General features: G+C 40.8%; 1 protein-coding gene across 1 annotated transcript in view; it reads right to left on the minus strand.

The window, feature by feature from the left end:
- COL6A5 (collagen type VI alpha 5 chain) overlaps positions 1–18982 on the minus strand; it is a 127626-nt gene that overhangs the window by 71973 nt on the left and 36671 nt on the right. Inside the window, 5 exon segments of the mRNA XM_005669263.4 lie at positions 1676–2230; positions 5253–5813; positions 11430–12062; positions 15231–15821; positions 17327–17422. Coding sequence (XP_005669320.3) covers positions 1676–2230; positions 5253–5813; positions 11430–12062; positions 15231–15821; positions 17327–17393 — 2407 coding nt within the window. The 5' untranslated portion in view covers positions 17394–17422.

An 18982-nucleotide genomic window follows, 5' to 3' on the forward strand; every position in this document is an offset into this window, starting at 1 on the left:
CACTCTTTTCCTTTCCTCAGAAACTTAAGCACGTATTTCCCAAAGGTTCACCTTCTCCATCTCCCACCTCCCACCTGCCTATCTTACTTCCAATCTTTATTTCTGGCAAAGAGGTCTCAAAATTTTAAGTCTCACAAGCCAGGGCTACGTAGGGAGGATCTGGTGATTAGTCATATCTTGATAAATATTTATGAGATGATGATAAATATTTGTAGATTGACTTGATGAATATTTGAGTTGATCTTATGTATGAGTTAGCTAAAATTTTACCTCATGCTGTAGACAGGGCCTCCACAAATATTACTTTTCTCAAAATGAAGAAATGCCAGGAAGAGCCTTTGGATTTCAAAGGTAAGACTGTGGTCATAAGGTAAGACTTTTTTAGAATATTTCCACAACCCCAAGAGTTTGGGAATCACTACCATTCTTAGAGGAAGAAAAAAAATCCGGTTAAGCTATTACCAAAGAAATCTTAGAGCTATTGCCTAAAACTCAGAGTTTATAATGAGACATCTTATTTGTTAACTTTCCAAAATTTTCACATATATATTCTGAAGAACGAAGTCCAAAGGAGGTCTCTGTGTTGCCAGAAGAACCATACAACAAACTGATGAATGCTTTGGTTTGTTCTCTTAGTTGTATCCAAAACACAGATAACAATAGCACCTGATAGATTTATAAGCATAGGTGTCTCTAGCCTTACATGTGGATTTATAGCAAGTTCTCACTTAAGAGGCGTTAAAATTGATGGGCTCAGAGTTCCTGTCATGGCACAGTGGTTAACAAATCTGACTAGGAACCATGAGGTTGCAGGTTCGATCCCTGGCCTTGCTCAGTGGGTTAAGGATCCGGCATTGCCGTGAGCTGTGGTGTAGGTCGCAGACGTGGCTCAGATCCCGCGTTGCCATGGCTCTGGCATAGGCCAGAGGCTACAGCTCCGACTGGACCCCTAGCCTGGGAACCTCCATATGCCACGGGAGCGGCCCTAGAAAAGGCAAAAAGACAAAAAAAAAATTGATGGGCTCAAACTGAGCTTAACTCAGTACAACTTGAAAAGCACTACAGTTTGTCAGATAAAAATAACAACCCCGAGAAAAAAATTTCAAAATTAAAAAATTTCCACTTGCATAAATGGGCAACTGTAATATACTTAGCTGATAGAAGGTAAGAAGAATAATGTGAGGTAATGAAAATACACACTGTATTTAAAATACAAAGGGCTTTTGTTGGGGTTTATGCTCAGGATACTGGATTTAATTTAACTAAGAGGAAGATGAATTTGTATTTCTAATCATTTACTACTTAACAGTGGTAATAGTCAGCCTAGAAATAATTTGGGGGAATTACTTGGGATCATTTGGAATCATTAAAAACTGGTTCTGGAAAAATCTAGGTATGCAGGTTTAAAGAGTTGCACATTTAATATGAAGTTCTGAGACCTTCTAGGAATCTGTTTGACATCGTCAAAATCAGACTATTTTTCAGCTTACAAAATTGTTAATCTGGAATATCCCCAAAGGTAATGGGTGTTTTAATATACCATAAATAAGACCAAAATTTAACACTAATGTGGACGTTGTTAGAGGCCAAGCCAGGAGTCCAAGTTATTGGTCACCCCCACTATAAAGGCAACAGCTCATAGCCTTGAGTCCTGAAGGATAAGAGAGTCACTTACCATGAAGAGCGCACACACGGAAGATGAGTTTATTCTCTATTTCCTGTAGATCACTGAAACTCTCAACTTGGAAAACCAGGCTGCTGTCCCCACTGATTTCCTCTAGCTGAGTCCTGTTGGCCCTGAATACCCCCACAGCGAAGATGACCACACCTTTGTCCCGAAGAACTTTTGCTGGGTTTCTCACATCATCTTGGGCTTCTCCATCCGTGATAAGGATGAGAAACTTTCTGACCATTGATCGGGCCCCCTTGGACTCGGTGAAGTACGGCTCTATAGAAGTTAGTGCCTTTCCAGTCAAAGTGTTTTGCTCGATGGGAGACATTCTCTCTATGGCATCAGAAATTTCTTTTTGTGTAAAGTATGTATCAAGTTTGAATTCTTCCTTCGTAACATCGCTGAACTGAACGACACCAATTCGGGTTTTGTCCAAACCAATCTGAATCTTAGCTAACAGGTTTTTCATGAAGCTTTTCATTGTCCTAAAATTTTCAGGTCCTATACTGCCAGAACTATCCACCAGAAACATGATGTCAGCCTTCATGTCTTCACATCCTGCATGTAATAAAAAAGATCGGAAATGAACCAGGTTGGCATGGTTCTCAGAATGCACAGAGACGGCAAAGCAGAAACAAATTCATTAATTAGAAAACATCAAAAATTAACTCAAGCAACTGCCATTGCATTTTAAAATTTTCTTCGATTCTTTTGTAGGAGCCAGCTGATTAGAATCCTAAATCAGAAATTCACTGAAGGTTATCTAAGAAGTTTCTTAGAAATGCACCTTCTAAAGTACGTATTCATTTACTCATTTATTCATGCATGCATTATGCTTTTGTTCATAATTTATTCATTCATAATTCTTGAAGTGTATGACAGGGCAAGCATCATGCCATGTGTTAAGCACGTAATAGTGATCAACATGGACTGTTCCTTTATTTATACATAAAATTTGTAGATACTCTACTGATTGGAAGTGAACATATATATGCATATGTAAATATGTATCTGTACATACATACACACATAGAAGACCAACTTCTATAAGCTGTAAAACATGTTATTAATTCATGGCACAAGTGTTTTTTTTGTGTGTGTGTGTATATATAGTATATACCTTGTAAATCACATATATAATGTACATTGTCTTTAGCATTTTCTTTTTCTTTTTTTGTCTTTTCTAGGGCTGCACCCTCGCATGTGGAGGTTCCCAGACTAGGGGTCTAATCGGAGCTGTAGCCGCCGGCCTACGCCAGAGCCACAGTAACGCCAGATCTGAGTTGTGTCTGCAACCTACACCATAGCTCATGGCAACGCCGGATCCTTAATCCATTGAGCGAGGCCAGGGATAAAACCCACAACCTCATGGTTCCTAGTCAGATTCGTTAACCACTGAGCCACGACAGGAACTCCCTTACTCTTAACCTGTCTATCTGTTATCTCTGCCATTCTCTTACCAGCTCTATCCTCAGTACTCACAGTCTATCCCATACTATGGGTATTAACAGTTAGCACAGCCACAGAAGAATTAAAAGATGCTAGCTACTTTCTAACAGCTTGTATAAGGCCCACCAGGGGGATTTAAAACCATCATTTGAGAACCATGCTGCCCTGACTCCATTTTTTAAAAAAATTTTAATTGGAATAATCCTGCAGATATGCCAGGATTTGGACACCTGAATTGCAAAGACCTGACCTACAAGAAATGTACCTGTCCCTCTTCAGATTGGTCCATGACCTTCTCCCTTGAGAAGACCTGAAACACAATCCATTTTATGTTTCCTGAAACCCTTTGACTTTCCCTGGCATCAACTCCAGGAAAGGTCAGGGAACTTTCATACTCTTTCTAAGACATCCTGAAGACCCAACTCTATTACTGTCCATAACAGGAAGAACAATCTACAAAACTATGATTTAGGATATTACTGTGAATGTTACTTATTGGCTTGTTTATTTTTCTTTGTATTTTTAGTGACTCAGAGAAAATTCCCAACACATTTTTATGTTTAAAAGTTCAAATAACTGAGAATTATTTTCCTTTCCTCATCAGTGAACACCTTAGCCAAGTATTACAATAGTTTTATGTAGCATTTACCATGGGCCAAACACTCTTTTAAGTGGTCCACCTGTATTTTTACCTTTAAGCTTCACAATAAGCCTATACACAAGGGACCAAGAAAGGTGGACAGTAAGTAACCATTCAAGATTCACAGCCGATAAGTTATAAATCTGGGGTGTGAATATTGATGCTTTGACTTTAGCATCCTTTACTTTAATCAGTAAGTGAACGTGCCTCTCAGCAGACAATATTTTCAGTGCTAATACTAGCAATCAACACACCCCATCTTCAAGTAATAAGTGGCTATTATTAAGAAAAATATCAGCTATAGAAATTCTACAATGGTTCTACAAAAGTTAAAACTTTTCCAACTTTTGTTACTTAATTTTTAGTCAGAACAAAAATTCAAGTATGTGTTTCTGTAATAAATAAAAATAAACAAGGATTACATTGTACCAGATATGCATTCATAATAGAAAAATAGGCGTTCCCCTCGTGGTGCAGCAGAAATGAATCCAACTAGGAACCATGAGCCTGGCCTCACTCAATGGATTAAGGATCCAGCGTTGCCATGAGCTGTGGTGCAGGTAGCAGAAGTGGCTCGGATCTGGCGTTGCTGTGGCTCTGGCGTAGGCTAGCAGCAATAGTTCCGATTGGACCCCTAGCCTGGGAACCTCCATATGCTGCAGGCCCTATATAGACAAAAGACAAAAAAAGACAAAAAAAAAAAAGAAGAAAAGAAAGAAAAGAAAAGAAAAATAATGGTTGGTGTTTATTATGCTGAACCTTTAAGCCCATTTTCCTTCCACTGTACTCATCTGCCTCAAGTAGTATGTGTACATGTGCGCGCACACACACACACACACACACACACACACACACGCAATATAGAGTCTCTTACCCTCCACACCAGGGGGCTTTGTCAAGGCAGCAACACACTCTTAGAAAATTTCCCACTTATGACTTCCGAGATGTCCCCAGGGTGGCTGTCAATAGAGGGATATCCCAGTCTTGGCAACTGGTTTAAACTGAGGGGCTAAAAGGAAGTTAGCAAAATACCAACTGGACAACTGGTCATGTTACTCCTTGTCTCAGCCTGGCAGCTGGTCTGCCTGAAACAATTAACAAAGTCCAGGAGTTCCCGCTGTGGCTCAGTGGTTAATGAATCCAACTAGTAACCATGGGGTTGCGTGTTCGATCCCTGGCCTCGCTCAGTGGGTTAAGGATCTGTCGTTGCCATGAGCTGTGGTGTAGGTCACAGACGTGGCTCGGATCTGGTGTCACTGTGGCTGTGGTGTAGGCTGGCAGCTACAGCTCCGATTCAGCCTCCAGCCTGGGAACCTCCATATGCTGTGGGCGCGGTCCAAGATCTGGTGTCACTGTGGCTGTGGTGTAGGCTGGCAGCTACAGCTCCGATTCAACCTCCAGCCTGGGAACCTCCATATGCTGTGGGCGCGGTCCAAAAAAGACCAAAAAAAAAAAAAAGTCAAGAGAATAAAGCCTTTTTGTTTTGCTTACCTTTCTCAGTGCAGATGCTGTGCAAAACTTCATTTTTTATGTTTTTTAAAGAATCAAAGTTCTGCCCAAAGCTGACCCTTTCTTCTTTTCCAGCAATTTGTTGCAGTTGTGTTCTGTTAGCCTCCCCAATGCCGATTGCATGAACAGCAATGTTTTCAGCCCTTAGTTTCTCAGCTGGTTCCAGAACGTCATCCATGGACATCCCATCAGTCAACACAATGAGGTAACAGGGTACCTTATTTATTCTCTGCTCCCTTCCCTTCTTTATTATTTGTAATATGAAATCCAGGGCTTCCCCGGTGTAAGTGCCGCCTCCAAGTTGCCTGATGTTAGAAATAGCCTTTCTTAATGTCTCATCAGTAGTGTAGTCAGTGATATCAAATTCCTTTTCTCTCGTGTCAGAATATTGCACAGCTCCAACTCGGACTTTGTCTGGGCCAATGTCAAAATTTTCTATCACCTCCAGCATAAATTTCTTGATTTGCTCAAAGTGGTCACTCCTAATGCTACCTGAGCCGTCAATGAGGAAATAGATATCAACCTCTTTTGTATCCACACAGCCTGCAAGAACACAGAAAGCAGAAAGAGCATTCTCCGTTAATTATAGGAAATCTAGAGAGAACATTTGCAGGAGGGTTTGGAGAGGAGCATGGGTCTATGATGGTTCTAAAAAAAAAGTGAGGATGCTTCTGGTTTGCAAGGGGCCTGCACTGAGCACTTCCTACACATTTTCCTTTGAAATTTACCACCATCTTGGGAGAAAGATGAAACTGAACAAGGTCTGATGGTTCTTCTAAGGTCACTAAAGAGTAAGGGCGGGATTGCCAAGTCTTCAGGCTCTTAGTTAAAAACATTTTTCTGGTATTCTGCCTTTCCAGACAGGTTGTCCTTATCATTTCCTGAGAAATGCGATGGGATAGATGACCTCCTGTTCTTACTCCCCGCTAACTTCTTCTGCCCAGAGCGGCTGGAACAATCTAGAGCCCCATCATACTACTCTTCTACTTAAGTGATTTATCATTGTATTTAGAATTTAAAAATGAGAAATCAGCTTGATTTACCCCATGCTTTGCTCTCTGACCATATTTCCAGCAATTTTTCACCTTCGTCATTATGTTCTTGTACTTTAAATGTGCCACAAGATTTTTGCACCTGTCCTCTGCTTTCCTGGAATACTCATCCTCCATATCTTCACATGGCTAGTTCTTTCTCATCTCATGGACGTACCAACTCAAATTTGGTTCTTTAAAAGTCCTTCTCTTCCCCTGTGGCTAAAGCATATCAATCACTGCCTGTCCCAGTACCCTGTTTATTTTTCTTCTGATGTCCATTACTTTCTGAAATTACTTTATTCATTTGTTTGTGAGGACATCTTGTTTACTGTCATAGAATGTCAGCTCCATAAGGGGAGGGACTTTGCCCAGTGTTCTGATTCTGCCCACTAAGCCTGGTACATCACAGGCTTTTGACAAAAAAAAAAAAAGTTACATAAAAAAGCTCTCAATGTTCCTTCCTTTGTTGAGCAGATTCTCTCTTAAAATCTGGAGGAGACAGGAGTTCCTGTCATGGCTCAGTGATTAACAAAACCGACTAGTATCCATGAGGGCCATGGGTTTGAACCCTGGCCTCGCTCAGTGGGTTAAGGATCTGGCATTGCTGCAGCTGTGGTGTAGGCCATCAGCTACAGCTCAGATTTGACCTCTAGCCTGGAAACTTCCATATGCCGTGGGTGCGGCCATAAAAAGACACACCCACACAAAAAAGTGCTTTAACTTTTCTGATAGTCTATTTTACAACTCTAGCTAGTCATTTTTGAAATTGGTTAGAAAAAAAGAGCATGCCTTTAAAGTTAAGGCAGAAGCACAATTACCTGGTTGAGTATGTGAAAAATCTTTGAAATATGAGACAATTTAGTCGCTCCAGAAATATTTTCTTTATTGATAACTTTTTAACAATTTATAGCTATTGACACTGCATCAAGCTATGAGAAGCTGGTCTTTAAGAAATCAGAAATACTGGAAATAAGTTTGACACTGAGAATTAAACTATGAAATCAAGCATATTAAATATAAAACATTAGGGCAAAGATAAGCAGATAACACAGGGGTGATTCTAGATCAGCAAAACTTGACAGCAGTCAGAATTAATTGATTTATATACCTGATAAAGATGAATTGTGTATTCTTTAGAAGGAAAATGGTGGCCAGGAAGGAAAGAGAGAAAAATGTGTGTGCCAGTGGGTTACCATGGCAATGCCCATCCAACCCCAGCTGGAACTGCACTGGTCCAATACACCAGCCACTAGTCACACAAGTTGCTATTAAAATGTGAACTTAAAATTAAATAAAATTTAAAAGCCAGCTCTTCTGTTGCAATCGTCACATTTCAGGCATTTCGTCCCTAGCTAGTGGCTACATATTGGAGAGTGTAATTATAGAATATTTCTACCTAAAAAGTTCAGTTGGACAATGTTGAAGAAAAATGTGTCCCCTGGCTCAAGGCCTCACCTGCACAGTTATACAGAGAGACAGAGATACATATTTATATATTTGATTTTAAAATAGAGTCATCCACCTAACTAAATACTACTAGACATTTTGGTCATAAAACTAACTGCTTTGCTCTGGTTCCACAACCTCCCACAATCTTTTGATTACACTTTAGCTTCTCATTTGTTGATATGTCTACAGGGAGAGACTATATTTCTCAGAGGACATGAATGTCCAGGCACCTGGGCACTAACAGTCCCATTACAAAGACAATCATTCTTTTGTTATATATCAGGCTCTTGGAATAGTTAATATGAGTCTTCCCTTGATTTAATGAAGTTCTTTAATAAATTGAATACCTACTAGCGCCAGACGTGGTGGATACAGAAGTGACCATCAATATAGACTGATGTTCTGTGTTTGACCATTCTGAAATAACAAAGCTGGCCACACCACTCTAGACCACAGCAAATTCACTGGGGTAGTGGTTCTCAAACATTGGTAGCATGAGTTCATTTGGGATCTTTCTAAAATGCAGAGACTGAGTCACTGGGTTGAGGCACTGAATCATTAATGAGCTCCTCAGGAAAGCTTGATAAGTTTACAGCAGACACTTTTGGTGTTCTGCTTCAACCCCCTCAAATTCTCTACCATGTTTGTGTAACCAGTTCCCGGCATTTTCTTTCCAACACTAGCACCTGTGCCCATTGGTGCGTAGGCTGCTCTGGGGTTGTGGAAACCCATTTTGCTTGGTACTTGAGCCAGAGGTGTCTGAAAATGTACATTCCCTCCCGTGTGCTGGAATACACATTCTCCAGTTGACTGAGACAATGCTGAAGTTTAACCCACGCTCTCTAGAATGGTTCTGTGGAATTGACCCTCCGTGGGGCTTTGCTTATCACCCTGCCCTTCCTGGTCTTATACCCTCACTTCCCTACCAATCTCCACTTTCTTCCTGGATGTGTTTTTAATATTCAAATTTACATGTATCCTTATTTGAATCTACTTCTGAGGAAACCAGGTACCAATATTTGAGAGCCACTGAATTAACAAGAAGCCATTTACTGAGGGCTTATGGAAGATAGTCATCTGCCTTAGAGGCCCTTCTCCTTGTTTTGATCCCATCTCTTCCCATTTAGAAATTCTATAATGACAATAATAGTTTTTTGTCACATGATTGGCAAACTCCCTGAGAGAGACCATACTACACATCCTCTCCCATGCCCTAAAAGTTGGCATTAGACCAAGCCTGCTGCTACTCTGAGGGACCCCTCCCCCTCCATGTATCACTCATAAGGTAGTAGTGTTTCTCTCTCTTGCTTGTAATGTATATGCGCCAGAGGAAATCCAGGGCTGGCCCAAAACGCATCCTTAAACCTTCAATTAATTAATCTGGATTTAAAATTAGCCTTTAATATCATTGGAGGAGTCTTTTCCATGTAAGTACTGCCAAATTCAAGTTTCAATTGCTTGAAAGCATTTCATCTACAAAGAAATGTGTGAACACAGCAGATATCTCAGAGTTAAATAAACTCAAAGTCACATCAAGCATATTTTTGCTTGTGTCTCCTGGCATCTTTGAAAAGAGCTTCATTTAAAAAAAATAGCAGATTCACAAAGCATCTTAAATATCCTCAATGAAGGATATCCTTCATTAGAATCATGGAAGAGGAGTTCCCGCTGTGGCACTATGGGATTGGTGGCTTCTGTGGAGCACTGGGACATGGGTTGTGGCTCAGGCCTGATTCCTGGCCTGGTATCCCCATATGCTATGGGGCAGCCAAAAAAGAAAAAAAAATGGAGAAAAAATAATGAAAAAGAATAAAAAGTCAAAAAACAATCATGGTTGTAGATAAAAGTATAATGATGATCCACGCAAGGCTTTTCTAAGGGCAAAGCATTGGCAATGAACTCTATATCCAACAATTTAGGATATGTTTTTGTTTGTTTTGCTTTTTAGGGCTGCACCTTCAGCATAAGGAAGTTCCAAGGCTAGGGGTCCAAATGGAGCTGCAGCTGCACAGTCCCAGCAACCTCAGATCCTTAACCCACTGAAGGAGACCAGGGATCAAACCCACATATCCTAATGGATACTAGTCGGGTTTGTAACCCACTGAACCACAATGGGAACTCCCCAATTTAGGACATGTTAAACAAATTATGTTCTATCCATTGAACAGGATAATATTTCCAACCTAAAAAGAATATTGCAAAAGAATATTTAAGGAAATGGACAAGAATCCATTACATAAGGCTGATAAAAAAGTAAGTTTATGGAGTTCCCATTGTGGCGCAGCCATTAACAAATCTGACTAGGAACCATGAGGTTGAGGGTTCGATCCCTGCCCTTGCTCAGTGGGTTACCCATCTGGCGTTGCCGTGAGCTGTGGTGTAGGTTGCAGATATGGCTCGGATCCTGCGTTGCTGTGGCTCTGGCGGAGGCCGATGGCTACAGCTCTGATTCGACCCCTAGCCTGGGAACCTCCATATGCCGTGAGAGCAGCCCAAGGAAATAGAAAAAAGACACACACACACACAAAAAAAAGAAAAATAAGTTTAGGTATATCATATTGTAGTCCAAATATCCATTCTCTCTTCAGTTCCCAGTATTTACCTAAGTACGTGACTGCCCCCCCAAAAGACAACATTTTCTATCTCTCAATTTTTCAATGAGGTGTGACATGTGACTAAATTCTGGCCAGTGGGAGGTAAGCAAAGATGGTATGGGTAATTCCCGGCAATATCTCTGAAGCAAAGGAGGGGGGAGCCTGCCCTTTTCCTTCTCTTTTATTGTTCTTGTTTTCAGATGCGAATGTAATGCCATGAGCAGTTATCTTAGATCATGATCCTGGGAAAAGAGGCCACAAACAGCAAAAAACATAAGTTAGAAAAGAGACAGGGTCCCTGACACTGCGGTGTACCACCTAGCTCTGTATACCTACCTTAGGACTTATTGGTAAAACAGAAAAATTGTTTCATCCTGTTTAAATTGGTATTATTTTTTTCTTTTGTTAGTAACACTCAAAAGTAACTGTAAATGATACAAGTTGACAAGCAGTGTATTCCTGCATTGTCCAAATACAAAAGTCACCAGCATTGCGGCTATCAAATAAAAATCAATTAAATTTAAAACTCAGTTTTCAGTTCCATTAGCCACATTCCAAGTGCTCGAAAGTCATAATTAGCTAGTGGCTACCTTATTGGGCAGTGAGGATAAAGAACATTTCCATCATTACAGAAAAGTTCTGTTTGACAACCCAATGCACACAACATTCTGTCGTTTTTAAAGACCATGCATGTTTACGTGTACGTGAGTGTAGAAAGATAGAGAAGAGCGTAAAAGATAAGAGAAATAAATGTTAAGAATGTTGTTGTCTGAAAGCTAGGATTATAGGTGATTTTATTTTCTTTATGTTCATCAACACCATTAGACTATTTTATAACTAACATTTTTTAATCTTTTGCTGAGGTATGAGCTGCATGTTTAAAAAATTCATCCATTGCAATCATTCTATGATTTTTTTGGAAATTTATGAAGTTTTACAACCATCACCAAAATCTGGTTTTAGAACATCTTGTAACTGCTAAAATTCCCTTATCTGATTACGGTCAGTCTCTGCTCCTGCCCAGGCCCTAGGTAGCTACTCATATTATTTTTATAATAAGAAAAGTATTTTTGGAAACATACCAGTTTTATCAAGTTCCTTTTGTTCAGCCTTAGTCGAAATTTGGGACCATATTTCATTCTGGAGTTTTTTCAAGAAGTTGTTAGTATAATTTCCCAAGTCTGCATAGGATTCTAGCATGGAGATTGTCTGTCTTGGAGGGTAAGACACTATTTCTTCTAACTGGGTCTTGTTGGCCCCGTGGATGCCCATGGCGAACACAGTTACATCGTCCAGCCGGAGATTCAGGGTGGCCTCACGCACTTCGTCATCTGATGGCCTGTTAGTGACCAAGACTGCAATCTGAGGCACTCCCAGCGCCCTTCTGCTGCCACTTGATGCTGAGAAGCCTTCTCTCCTCATCTTCTCAACAGCAGCCCCAACATTGGACTTCCCAGCCCGCAGGGAAAGCTTCTGGATTTGCTTCTGAAATTCAGCCTGGCTTGTGCTTGATTTCAGAACAGAAAGGGTCTCGGCTCTGTCACTGTAACTCATAAGTCCAAGCCGCAGGCAATTGTCTTTCACATCCATGTAAGAGGTGATATTTTTCAGAAAGTTCTGCAGGTTCCTTAAATTCTGACTGGTCCCGACAGACTCATCCACCAGGAATATGACATCGGCAAGCGAATCTTTCTCACAGGCCCTGAGGAAGGGGCCTTTGGAGAGAGAAAAAGTATGCAGGTTAGAACAAACCCCTGGCCTGGGGGGAGAAAGGCACTCTAAAGATTGTCAAAAGGGATTAATGAAAGTAGAGGCAGTCATGACAAGTACAGTTAGTTTTTTTGTGTGTGTGAACAAAAGATAAAAATTCTGAGTAAGAGTTGCATTGGTCATTGACTTCAGAGGCTTTGCAATGTGCTACCTTCTGTCTGAAGAACACTTCTTACCAGCGTTCCTACCACACATCCATCACTATGGTCCCTTCCTGACCACCACCCCCAACAGCATGACCACCACCACCAACCTTTGTCAACCACAACCACCACCTCCAAGTCCACGACTACCAGTACGAGCCACCACCACAATCACCACCATCACTTTTAAATGCTGGGATGTAGGTATGCATTAGTGGAAATAGCTCTGACCTCAAGGAGCTCATATTCTATGGGGAGGGCAGATGAAGAGATTATATTATTTCAGACCATAACAAATGCTAGCAAGGAAATAAAACAGGTGACTCAACTGAATTACCCGATGCTGGAGCTATGGGGCGAGGAATAACATCTCTGAGAAATAAATCAGGGAAGACCTCTCTGAAAGGATCACATTTAGGCTGAGATATTAATGAAGAGAAAGATTCAGCTACTTGTTTGAAAGGAAGAGGAATCCTGGCAGAAACAATAGCAAGAAATAGAAACAAGCAAGAAGCTCAGAGTGGCTGGAGCCAGTGAGTGAGGGAAACAATGGTGGATGAGGTCAGAGGGAGGCAGGGTAAAAATCATACAGGACTCACTTGATCTTACTTAAACCTTTTAAATATCGCCCCAGTTGCTGAGGGGAGATAATGAAAAATTCATTAAAAAACAATTGTCCTAGTTCAGGAAAGAGATAACAGTTCTTGGACAAGGATAGAGTAGATTACAACAAGAGTAAAAATAACAATATGACTTAAAGGTAGAAAAGAGAGGACTTGATTATAAATTAGATACATGTGTTGAAAGACAAAAACAGAAGTGGTGAAAACTGCTAGGGTTTTGACTCAAACAACTGAGTGGATGATGGTGGCATCTTTTTCCAAAGCAAAGACAGTAGGAATAACAACTTGTAGGGGGTTCAAGAGCTCCATTTCAGACATGCTAGGTTTGAAGATGCCAGGTAAGCAACTGGTTGTTTAAATATGGAATTCAGGGGAGAGTACACTGTATCCACACAAATGCCCACTCCAGGCACAGGTGGAGGAACCATAACTGTGGGGAGTGCAGCCAAGAGTTAAGCTCAATCATGCCAAGAACTATCCATGGGATTGTGAACTCTGGAAACCAGAAAACAAGTCTTACTTATCTCTACCACTCCAGTGCCTTGCAGGAGCTCAGAAATATTTGTGGAATTACAAGTAATTCTCATAAATCTACCAATGTACACTGAACCCCACACAGTGGTGAAAATTAATTCCCAGCATGGCCTGTTCAGCTCCATATTTATTTGCAAATAGCTGTTTAATTAATGACAGTAAACTGTGTGCCAAACACCATAAAAGCCATCTCACCTATATCATAAGGTAGGCACAATTATCCTCACTTTGTAGGTAAGGAAACAGAAGCTCAGAGGTTAAGCAACTTACTCAAGTCCCTTAGTGGCCAAGCCAGGGTTTGAACTAACACTCCAAAGCTCTTACTCTTAACCTCTAAAGGCAAGGATAGGGTTCTGCCAAACAAACCTGTGTTGTACTATATACTGCTGTGAAATAAATCAGGCACAGTGAGAGAAACATGATCTGTACACAGTCTTCAAAGAAGGTGGTAAAGCCCTATTGTCCTGGAGAGCTCAGGCTACCAAAAGGTTAGAAGTTTCCCAAGGGGGAGGGTCACAGGAGGGTTTTTTCTCTGGGACAAGAACCACATATGCTGTGAGAACGAGCTATTTCCCTTAAGGCAGGAAGAGTGGAGGTAATGGGAAACCTGGTACCTCAGGGGCACCACTAACTGTGACAGAGCCTTACAGATACTCACTTAAACCCATTTCCTCTTCTTGCTCATAGAGCTAGCCCTGATTTCCCAGCCTCACTTGCAATTAGGTGTGGCCATGGGACAAATACCCGGCTAATGAAATGTGAGCAGAAGTGGTGTGTGTGTCTTTCAAGTTCAGCCCATAAAACCATCCCGTGAGCAGTGTTCATCTTTTTTCCCTTCTACTGGCTGTATACCAATTCCCATGGCACCTTGAAATATATTTGAAAACAGAAGAGCCACAACCAACCTAAGCACCGCAATAGAGGAAAGACAACTGGTCAACTTGAGTACTAGCCCTGTAATGATACAAGGGAAATAAATAAACTTCTTACTTTTCAGGAAGTCTATTTATTATTAAGACATAGCTTTGTCTGACTACAAAATCAACCCATAGCAATAGTCAAGGAATTGGTGAATGGTAGAGCAGGAAAAAAGTTTCAAATCATCCCAGGACTCTTAGCTTACGAATGAGAATGCTGATGCAAGGCTCAGAGAGATAACACTTCCTCAAGTTCATAGTAAGCTAGTGGCATTGTCTATGTTCTTTTGGCCTGTGGTCAGGGCACTTAGTACCACACCAAGTGGCTTCCTTGAGTCTTGGAACTGGATACCAGCTCCTCAGAATGGCCTATCATTATCAACTGAGCACAGAGGCATCCAGGAAAACCAATTTGCTGGGGAATCATTCTACCCTACGCTTAAGAGAATATCCAGACCCCACCACCATCAGTGCATCATACTGAGCACAGCCTTTGAGCTGTGTATCTTTTTTTTTTTTTCTCACCTACTCATTAGCTGTACACGTGTGGCTTCCTGTCTCACTTTACTCTTTCTTTACTAATGCTTCCTAGGATTCCCTCCCAAATAAACTATTTGTACTCAATGGTCTTTTGGTTAGGTGGTCTTCATATAGAACTTCCCTAAGATGTATATAAAGCATTTTTCAAATGATAAGTTGTGAGTCATGGGAGCTTTAAGTATCCTTCCTTTTAGCCTAGGGAATCAAGAATGAAAGTTGATGAGAAGGGGGTCTTCTGCATTTCTGCATGCAATACAGAGCTTTCTGGTCAGTGGCAACTTAGGGATAATAAGAAATTACTCTCTGTATCTGAACACATGGGGATGGGGCACCTTTTCAATCAAGGGCTTCCTTACCTTGTATATCAGTGTGAGCTTCACCCTCCTTGTACTGAATTGCTTCCTTGAGGACCTGCGTCATGTTTTGGGAGAAGGCGCTGAGGTCTCTGACTGTTCGGAGGTTGTAGCGGAACTGGCCCGTGGCCATGGCCTTCAGGGTCTCCTCGGACACCCTCTGCATCCCCACAGAGATGATCCTCACTCCATCTTTGCGCAGGGCCTCAGCAGCCTCTTCCACAGCATCCTCGGAGTCGGCGGAAGCCAGGACCACCAGGATTGGGGGGAACTGTTTCCTGTCCCTTCCATTGGAGAAGTAGGTCCTGTGTACCTCCCGGAGTGCGCTTCCGATGCGCAGGGAGCCACCCAGGAACCCGAAGTTCTTCTTGAGGTGGTTCAGCATGGGGCCTTTGCTCTTGAAGGTGTTGAGCTGGAATTCTGTGTGGAGTTTATCACTATACTGAGCCAGGCCCACATGATACTTATCGGTCTCTATCGGGAGGCTGTTGATCATCTTATTGATGAATGTCTTCATGTATGGGAAGGACTTAGTTCCCAGGTGGTCGGAGCTGTCCACCAGAAACACCACATCGGCATACTCAGGGCCTGGCCCTATCAAAATAAAATGACAACAAACCCAAATGAGGTGATGGCTCTGCCTTGGTGTTTTAACCACCTTGCTCTTTGAGCCTATGCCCTAGTGTTAAAGGTAACTCGGAGTCCCGAGGAAAGTGTCTTCTGGAGGTCAAAAGGAAGGAACTGTACTGTGCGTGTGAAAATATCAAACAAGAGGACTTCTATACAGTTGATAAGATTTTTCTGTCTTAACTCTACACCAGAGGCAACTGATATCCTTTTCCTTTTTGTTTGTGGAGCCCCAAACTCTGATATTGTATTAAAATAATAAACAACATTAGAGTTGCCTGGTGACTCAGCAGGTTAAGGATCTGGTGTTGTCACTACTGTGGCACAGGTTCGATCCCTGGTCCAGGAACTTCCACATGTGGTAGATGCAGAAAAAGCAATAATAAACAACATGATGCCATAAAGCCTTCAAGTGGAGCTATAGCAACTTTTAAAACAGCATCCAGTGAGCAGCTGTCTTGGGTTGGAGAGCAGAGAGGCAGATCTGAGACAGGGGCTTGACTGAGGAGAAGCAGAGGAAGAGAAGCGGTTCTGAAGCAAAGCAAGGTGTGGCTGAATCTCAGGGAACTCTGGAGCATCCCTTATACCAGAGCGTCCCTCTTTGGGGCAAGAAGGACTGCTTTTGTATTTGCCTATCAGTCACTCACTGCAGACTTTCCCCAAGAATTGGAGGGAAGGGGTGGAGAATTATGGGCATAACCTCCTGGGTAGGTAGCTCTGGGAAATCTAAGAGCAGTTATCCTGAGAAAGCAGGTTATGGCTGTGGGCTGTTATAGTCAATACTCATGGCAGCTGGGGGTGGAGGAATGTGTACCAGCCTGAGAGAGGGCATCTGGACAAGGGAAGGACAAGGGAAGGCCACACCAGCACTGACATTAGCAGTTGTGGTCTGTCACCTCCAACCTCCCAATTAGGGATTAGGGTAAATGTCTAACTAAGCAAGACATTTCCTTCCAAGTGAGCCCAAAATTAATCAGGAAATCCCAGGGTAGTTAAAATCCCAGGACAGTTAAAAATATACATCTTTAAATGATGTTTTTAATAATTACAGAAGAGTAAAAAAACCTAGCTTTCATATTCTATTTCATATGTATATATAATTTTCCTCTGTGGGGTTCCTTTTTCTCCTTTTCTTGCATTTAGTAAGGCCAAGCTGCGAACTGACCTATAAAACAAGTGGCTTGACTCTATTCATGGAGACGTGGAGCACTAGGACTGAAGCAAATCAATGAATAATTAAAGCTTTTTAGCCAGGTGCAGCATAATTCATGACTTTCGCCCATGTCTTTCTGTCATCTTTGAAAGCTTAAGTTTGCTTGATTTTACATATCACCAACCACAAATAAATGCTGTCTACTTTGATTTTTTAGTAAATAAATAAATTTTTATTTCTATTTATTAAACATTTGTTGAGACATAAAATATGTATTTATGATTTCCCAAATAATAATAAACATAAGATACACTGGTACCTGGGCTCTGATCTGTCAGTGTTTCAGTCCAAAAGATTAGGACAAATATAATTGTCAGGCTCTTCATTTTGTGAGTGAAATTTTCTTTCTTTTACTCTGTAAAGAAAAATGGTATTTACAATATGAAAAATCTCAGTGTATAACAAGAATTAATTACAGGGAAAGATGGGTCAGAGTACAATACACTGTAAACAAGTATTTTTCAAAGCAATGTTAGATGTGTTTAAAATATTAACCAAGCATTTGAGTATTTGTTGAAAACATATAATGCTAATGTTTGCTGAGTCCTTACCACGGCTCAGATACTTTTCTCAGTGCTTTTTAAGGATCATATTATTTAATCATCACAATGCTCTTACAGGGACATAAATTACTACAGCTGCATCACAGATAAGGAAACAGGCACAGTGTGGCTTGGTACGTGGTGAGTCCCATCCTAACCCAGACAAGATGATTGCAGAGCCCAAGCTCTTAGCCACTGTGCTATCATCTATACAAAGATTTTATACAAAAGCTGCAGAATTTATGCAGTCGTTATTCTTTACCCTCTATTTTTATGTCAATAATGACGAATGTATGCTTACAACTTGACTCAAAAACTGAACAGCCACTCATATTTCTTTCTTCATAAATCCTTGTGAAAACTGTTCTCTCATGTGTGGTTATATTCAGTCTTATAAATTACTTTAGCATCAGTATTTCTCTCAATGCACTCACAATCAGAAATCTTCACAAGAAATTATAATCTTATCAAATTCCACCAAATCAAAGTTGTTCTTATTAACAGGGAAATAGATAAATGCCCAGCACTCAAAAACAGAAATGCTTTCAGTGAGATACCAAAGGTATAAAGGCTGGATTTTATTCTAGAGTTGACCTTTCCAGCAGTTCTTTTGAAACTGCTAATCATGCAAGAATATTGAGAGAATCGCTGGAAGCTAGATTTGGAAGATTCCCTACAGATCAGTTAGACTAAACCCTTATTTTTCCAAGGAAGAAGTCAAGGATCCCCAGTAGTTAGTGGCTAAATCATGCTATCAATGACTTTCGAATCTATACTCATCATATTCTAATATACCATATATTTTACTTATTCATTAATTTTATTACTAAGATTTAACTAACAGTCTATAAAATTTACCCTTTAAAGTGGATAATTCAATGTGTTTTAGTATATTAAGAGGATTTGCATCCATTATAATTAATTCTGGGACATTTTTAGGGCCCCTAGAGAAACCCCATACCCATTAGCAGTTACTCTCAATTCTCCCCTTCTCTATAGATTTACCCATTCTGGACATTAATATAAATAGAACCATAGAACATGTCACATTTTGTGTCTGAATTTTTTCTTTTTTCTTTTAAATTTTATGGCTTTACCTGTGCCATATGGAAATTCCCAGGCCAAGGACTGAACCCAAGCCACAGTTGCGATTTATGCCACCACTGGGGCAATGCCAAATCTTTTAACCAACTGCACCAGGCCAGGGGTTGAAATTGCACCTCTGCAGGGGCCCAAACCACTGCAGACAGTTCCTTAAATCACTTTGCCATGGCAGGAACTGCTGAATTTTTCATTTAACATAATGTCTCCAAGATTTATCAATGTTGTGACAAATATCAGTACTTCATTCTTTTTATGTCAGAGTAATATTC

The sequence above is a fragment of the Sus scrofa genome, chromosome 13 (assembly GCF_054392235.1).
Source record: "Sus scrofa isolate SSC_HxYL_T2T_F1_AM1 chromosome 13, Sscrofa_HxYL_maternal_Yorkshire_Landrace_v2.0, whole genome shotgun sequence".
NCBI lineage: Eukaryota > Metazoa > Chordata > Mammalia > Artiodactyla > Suidae > Sus > Sus scrofa.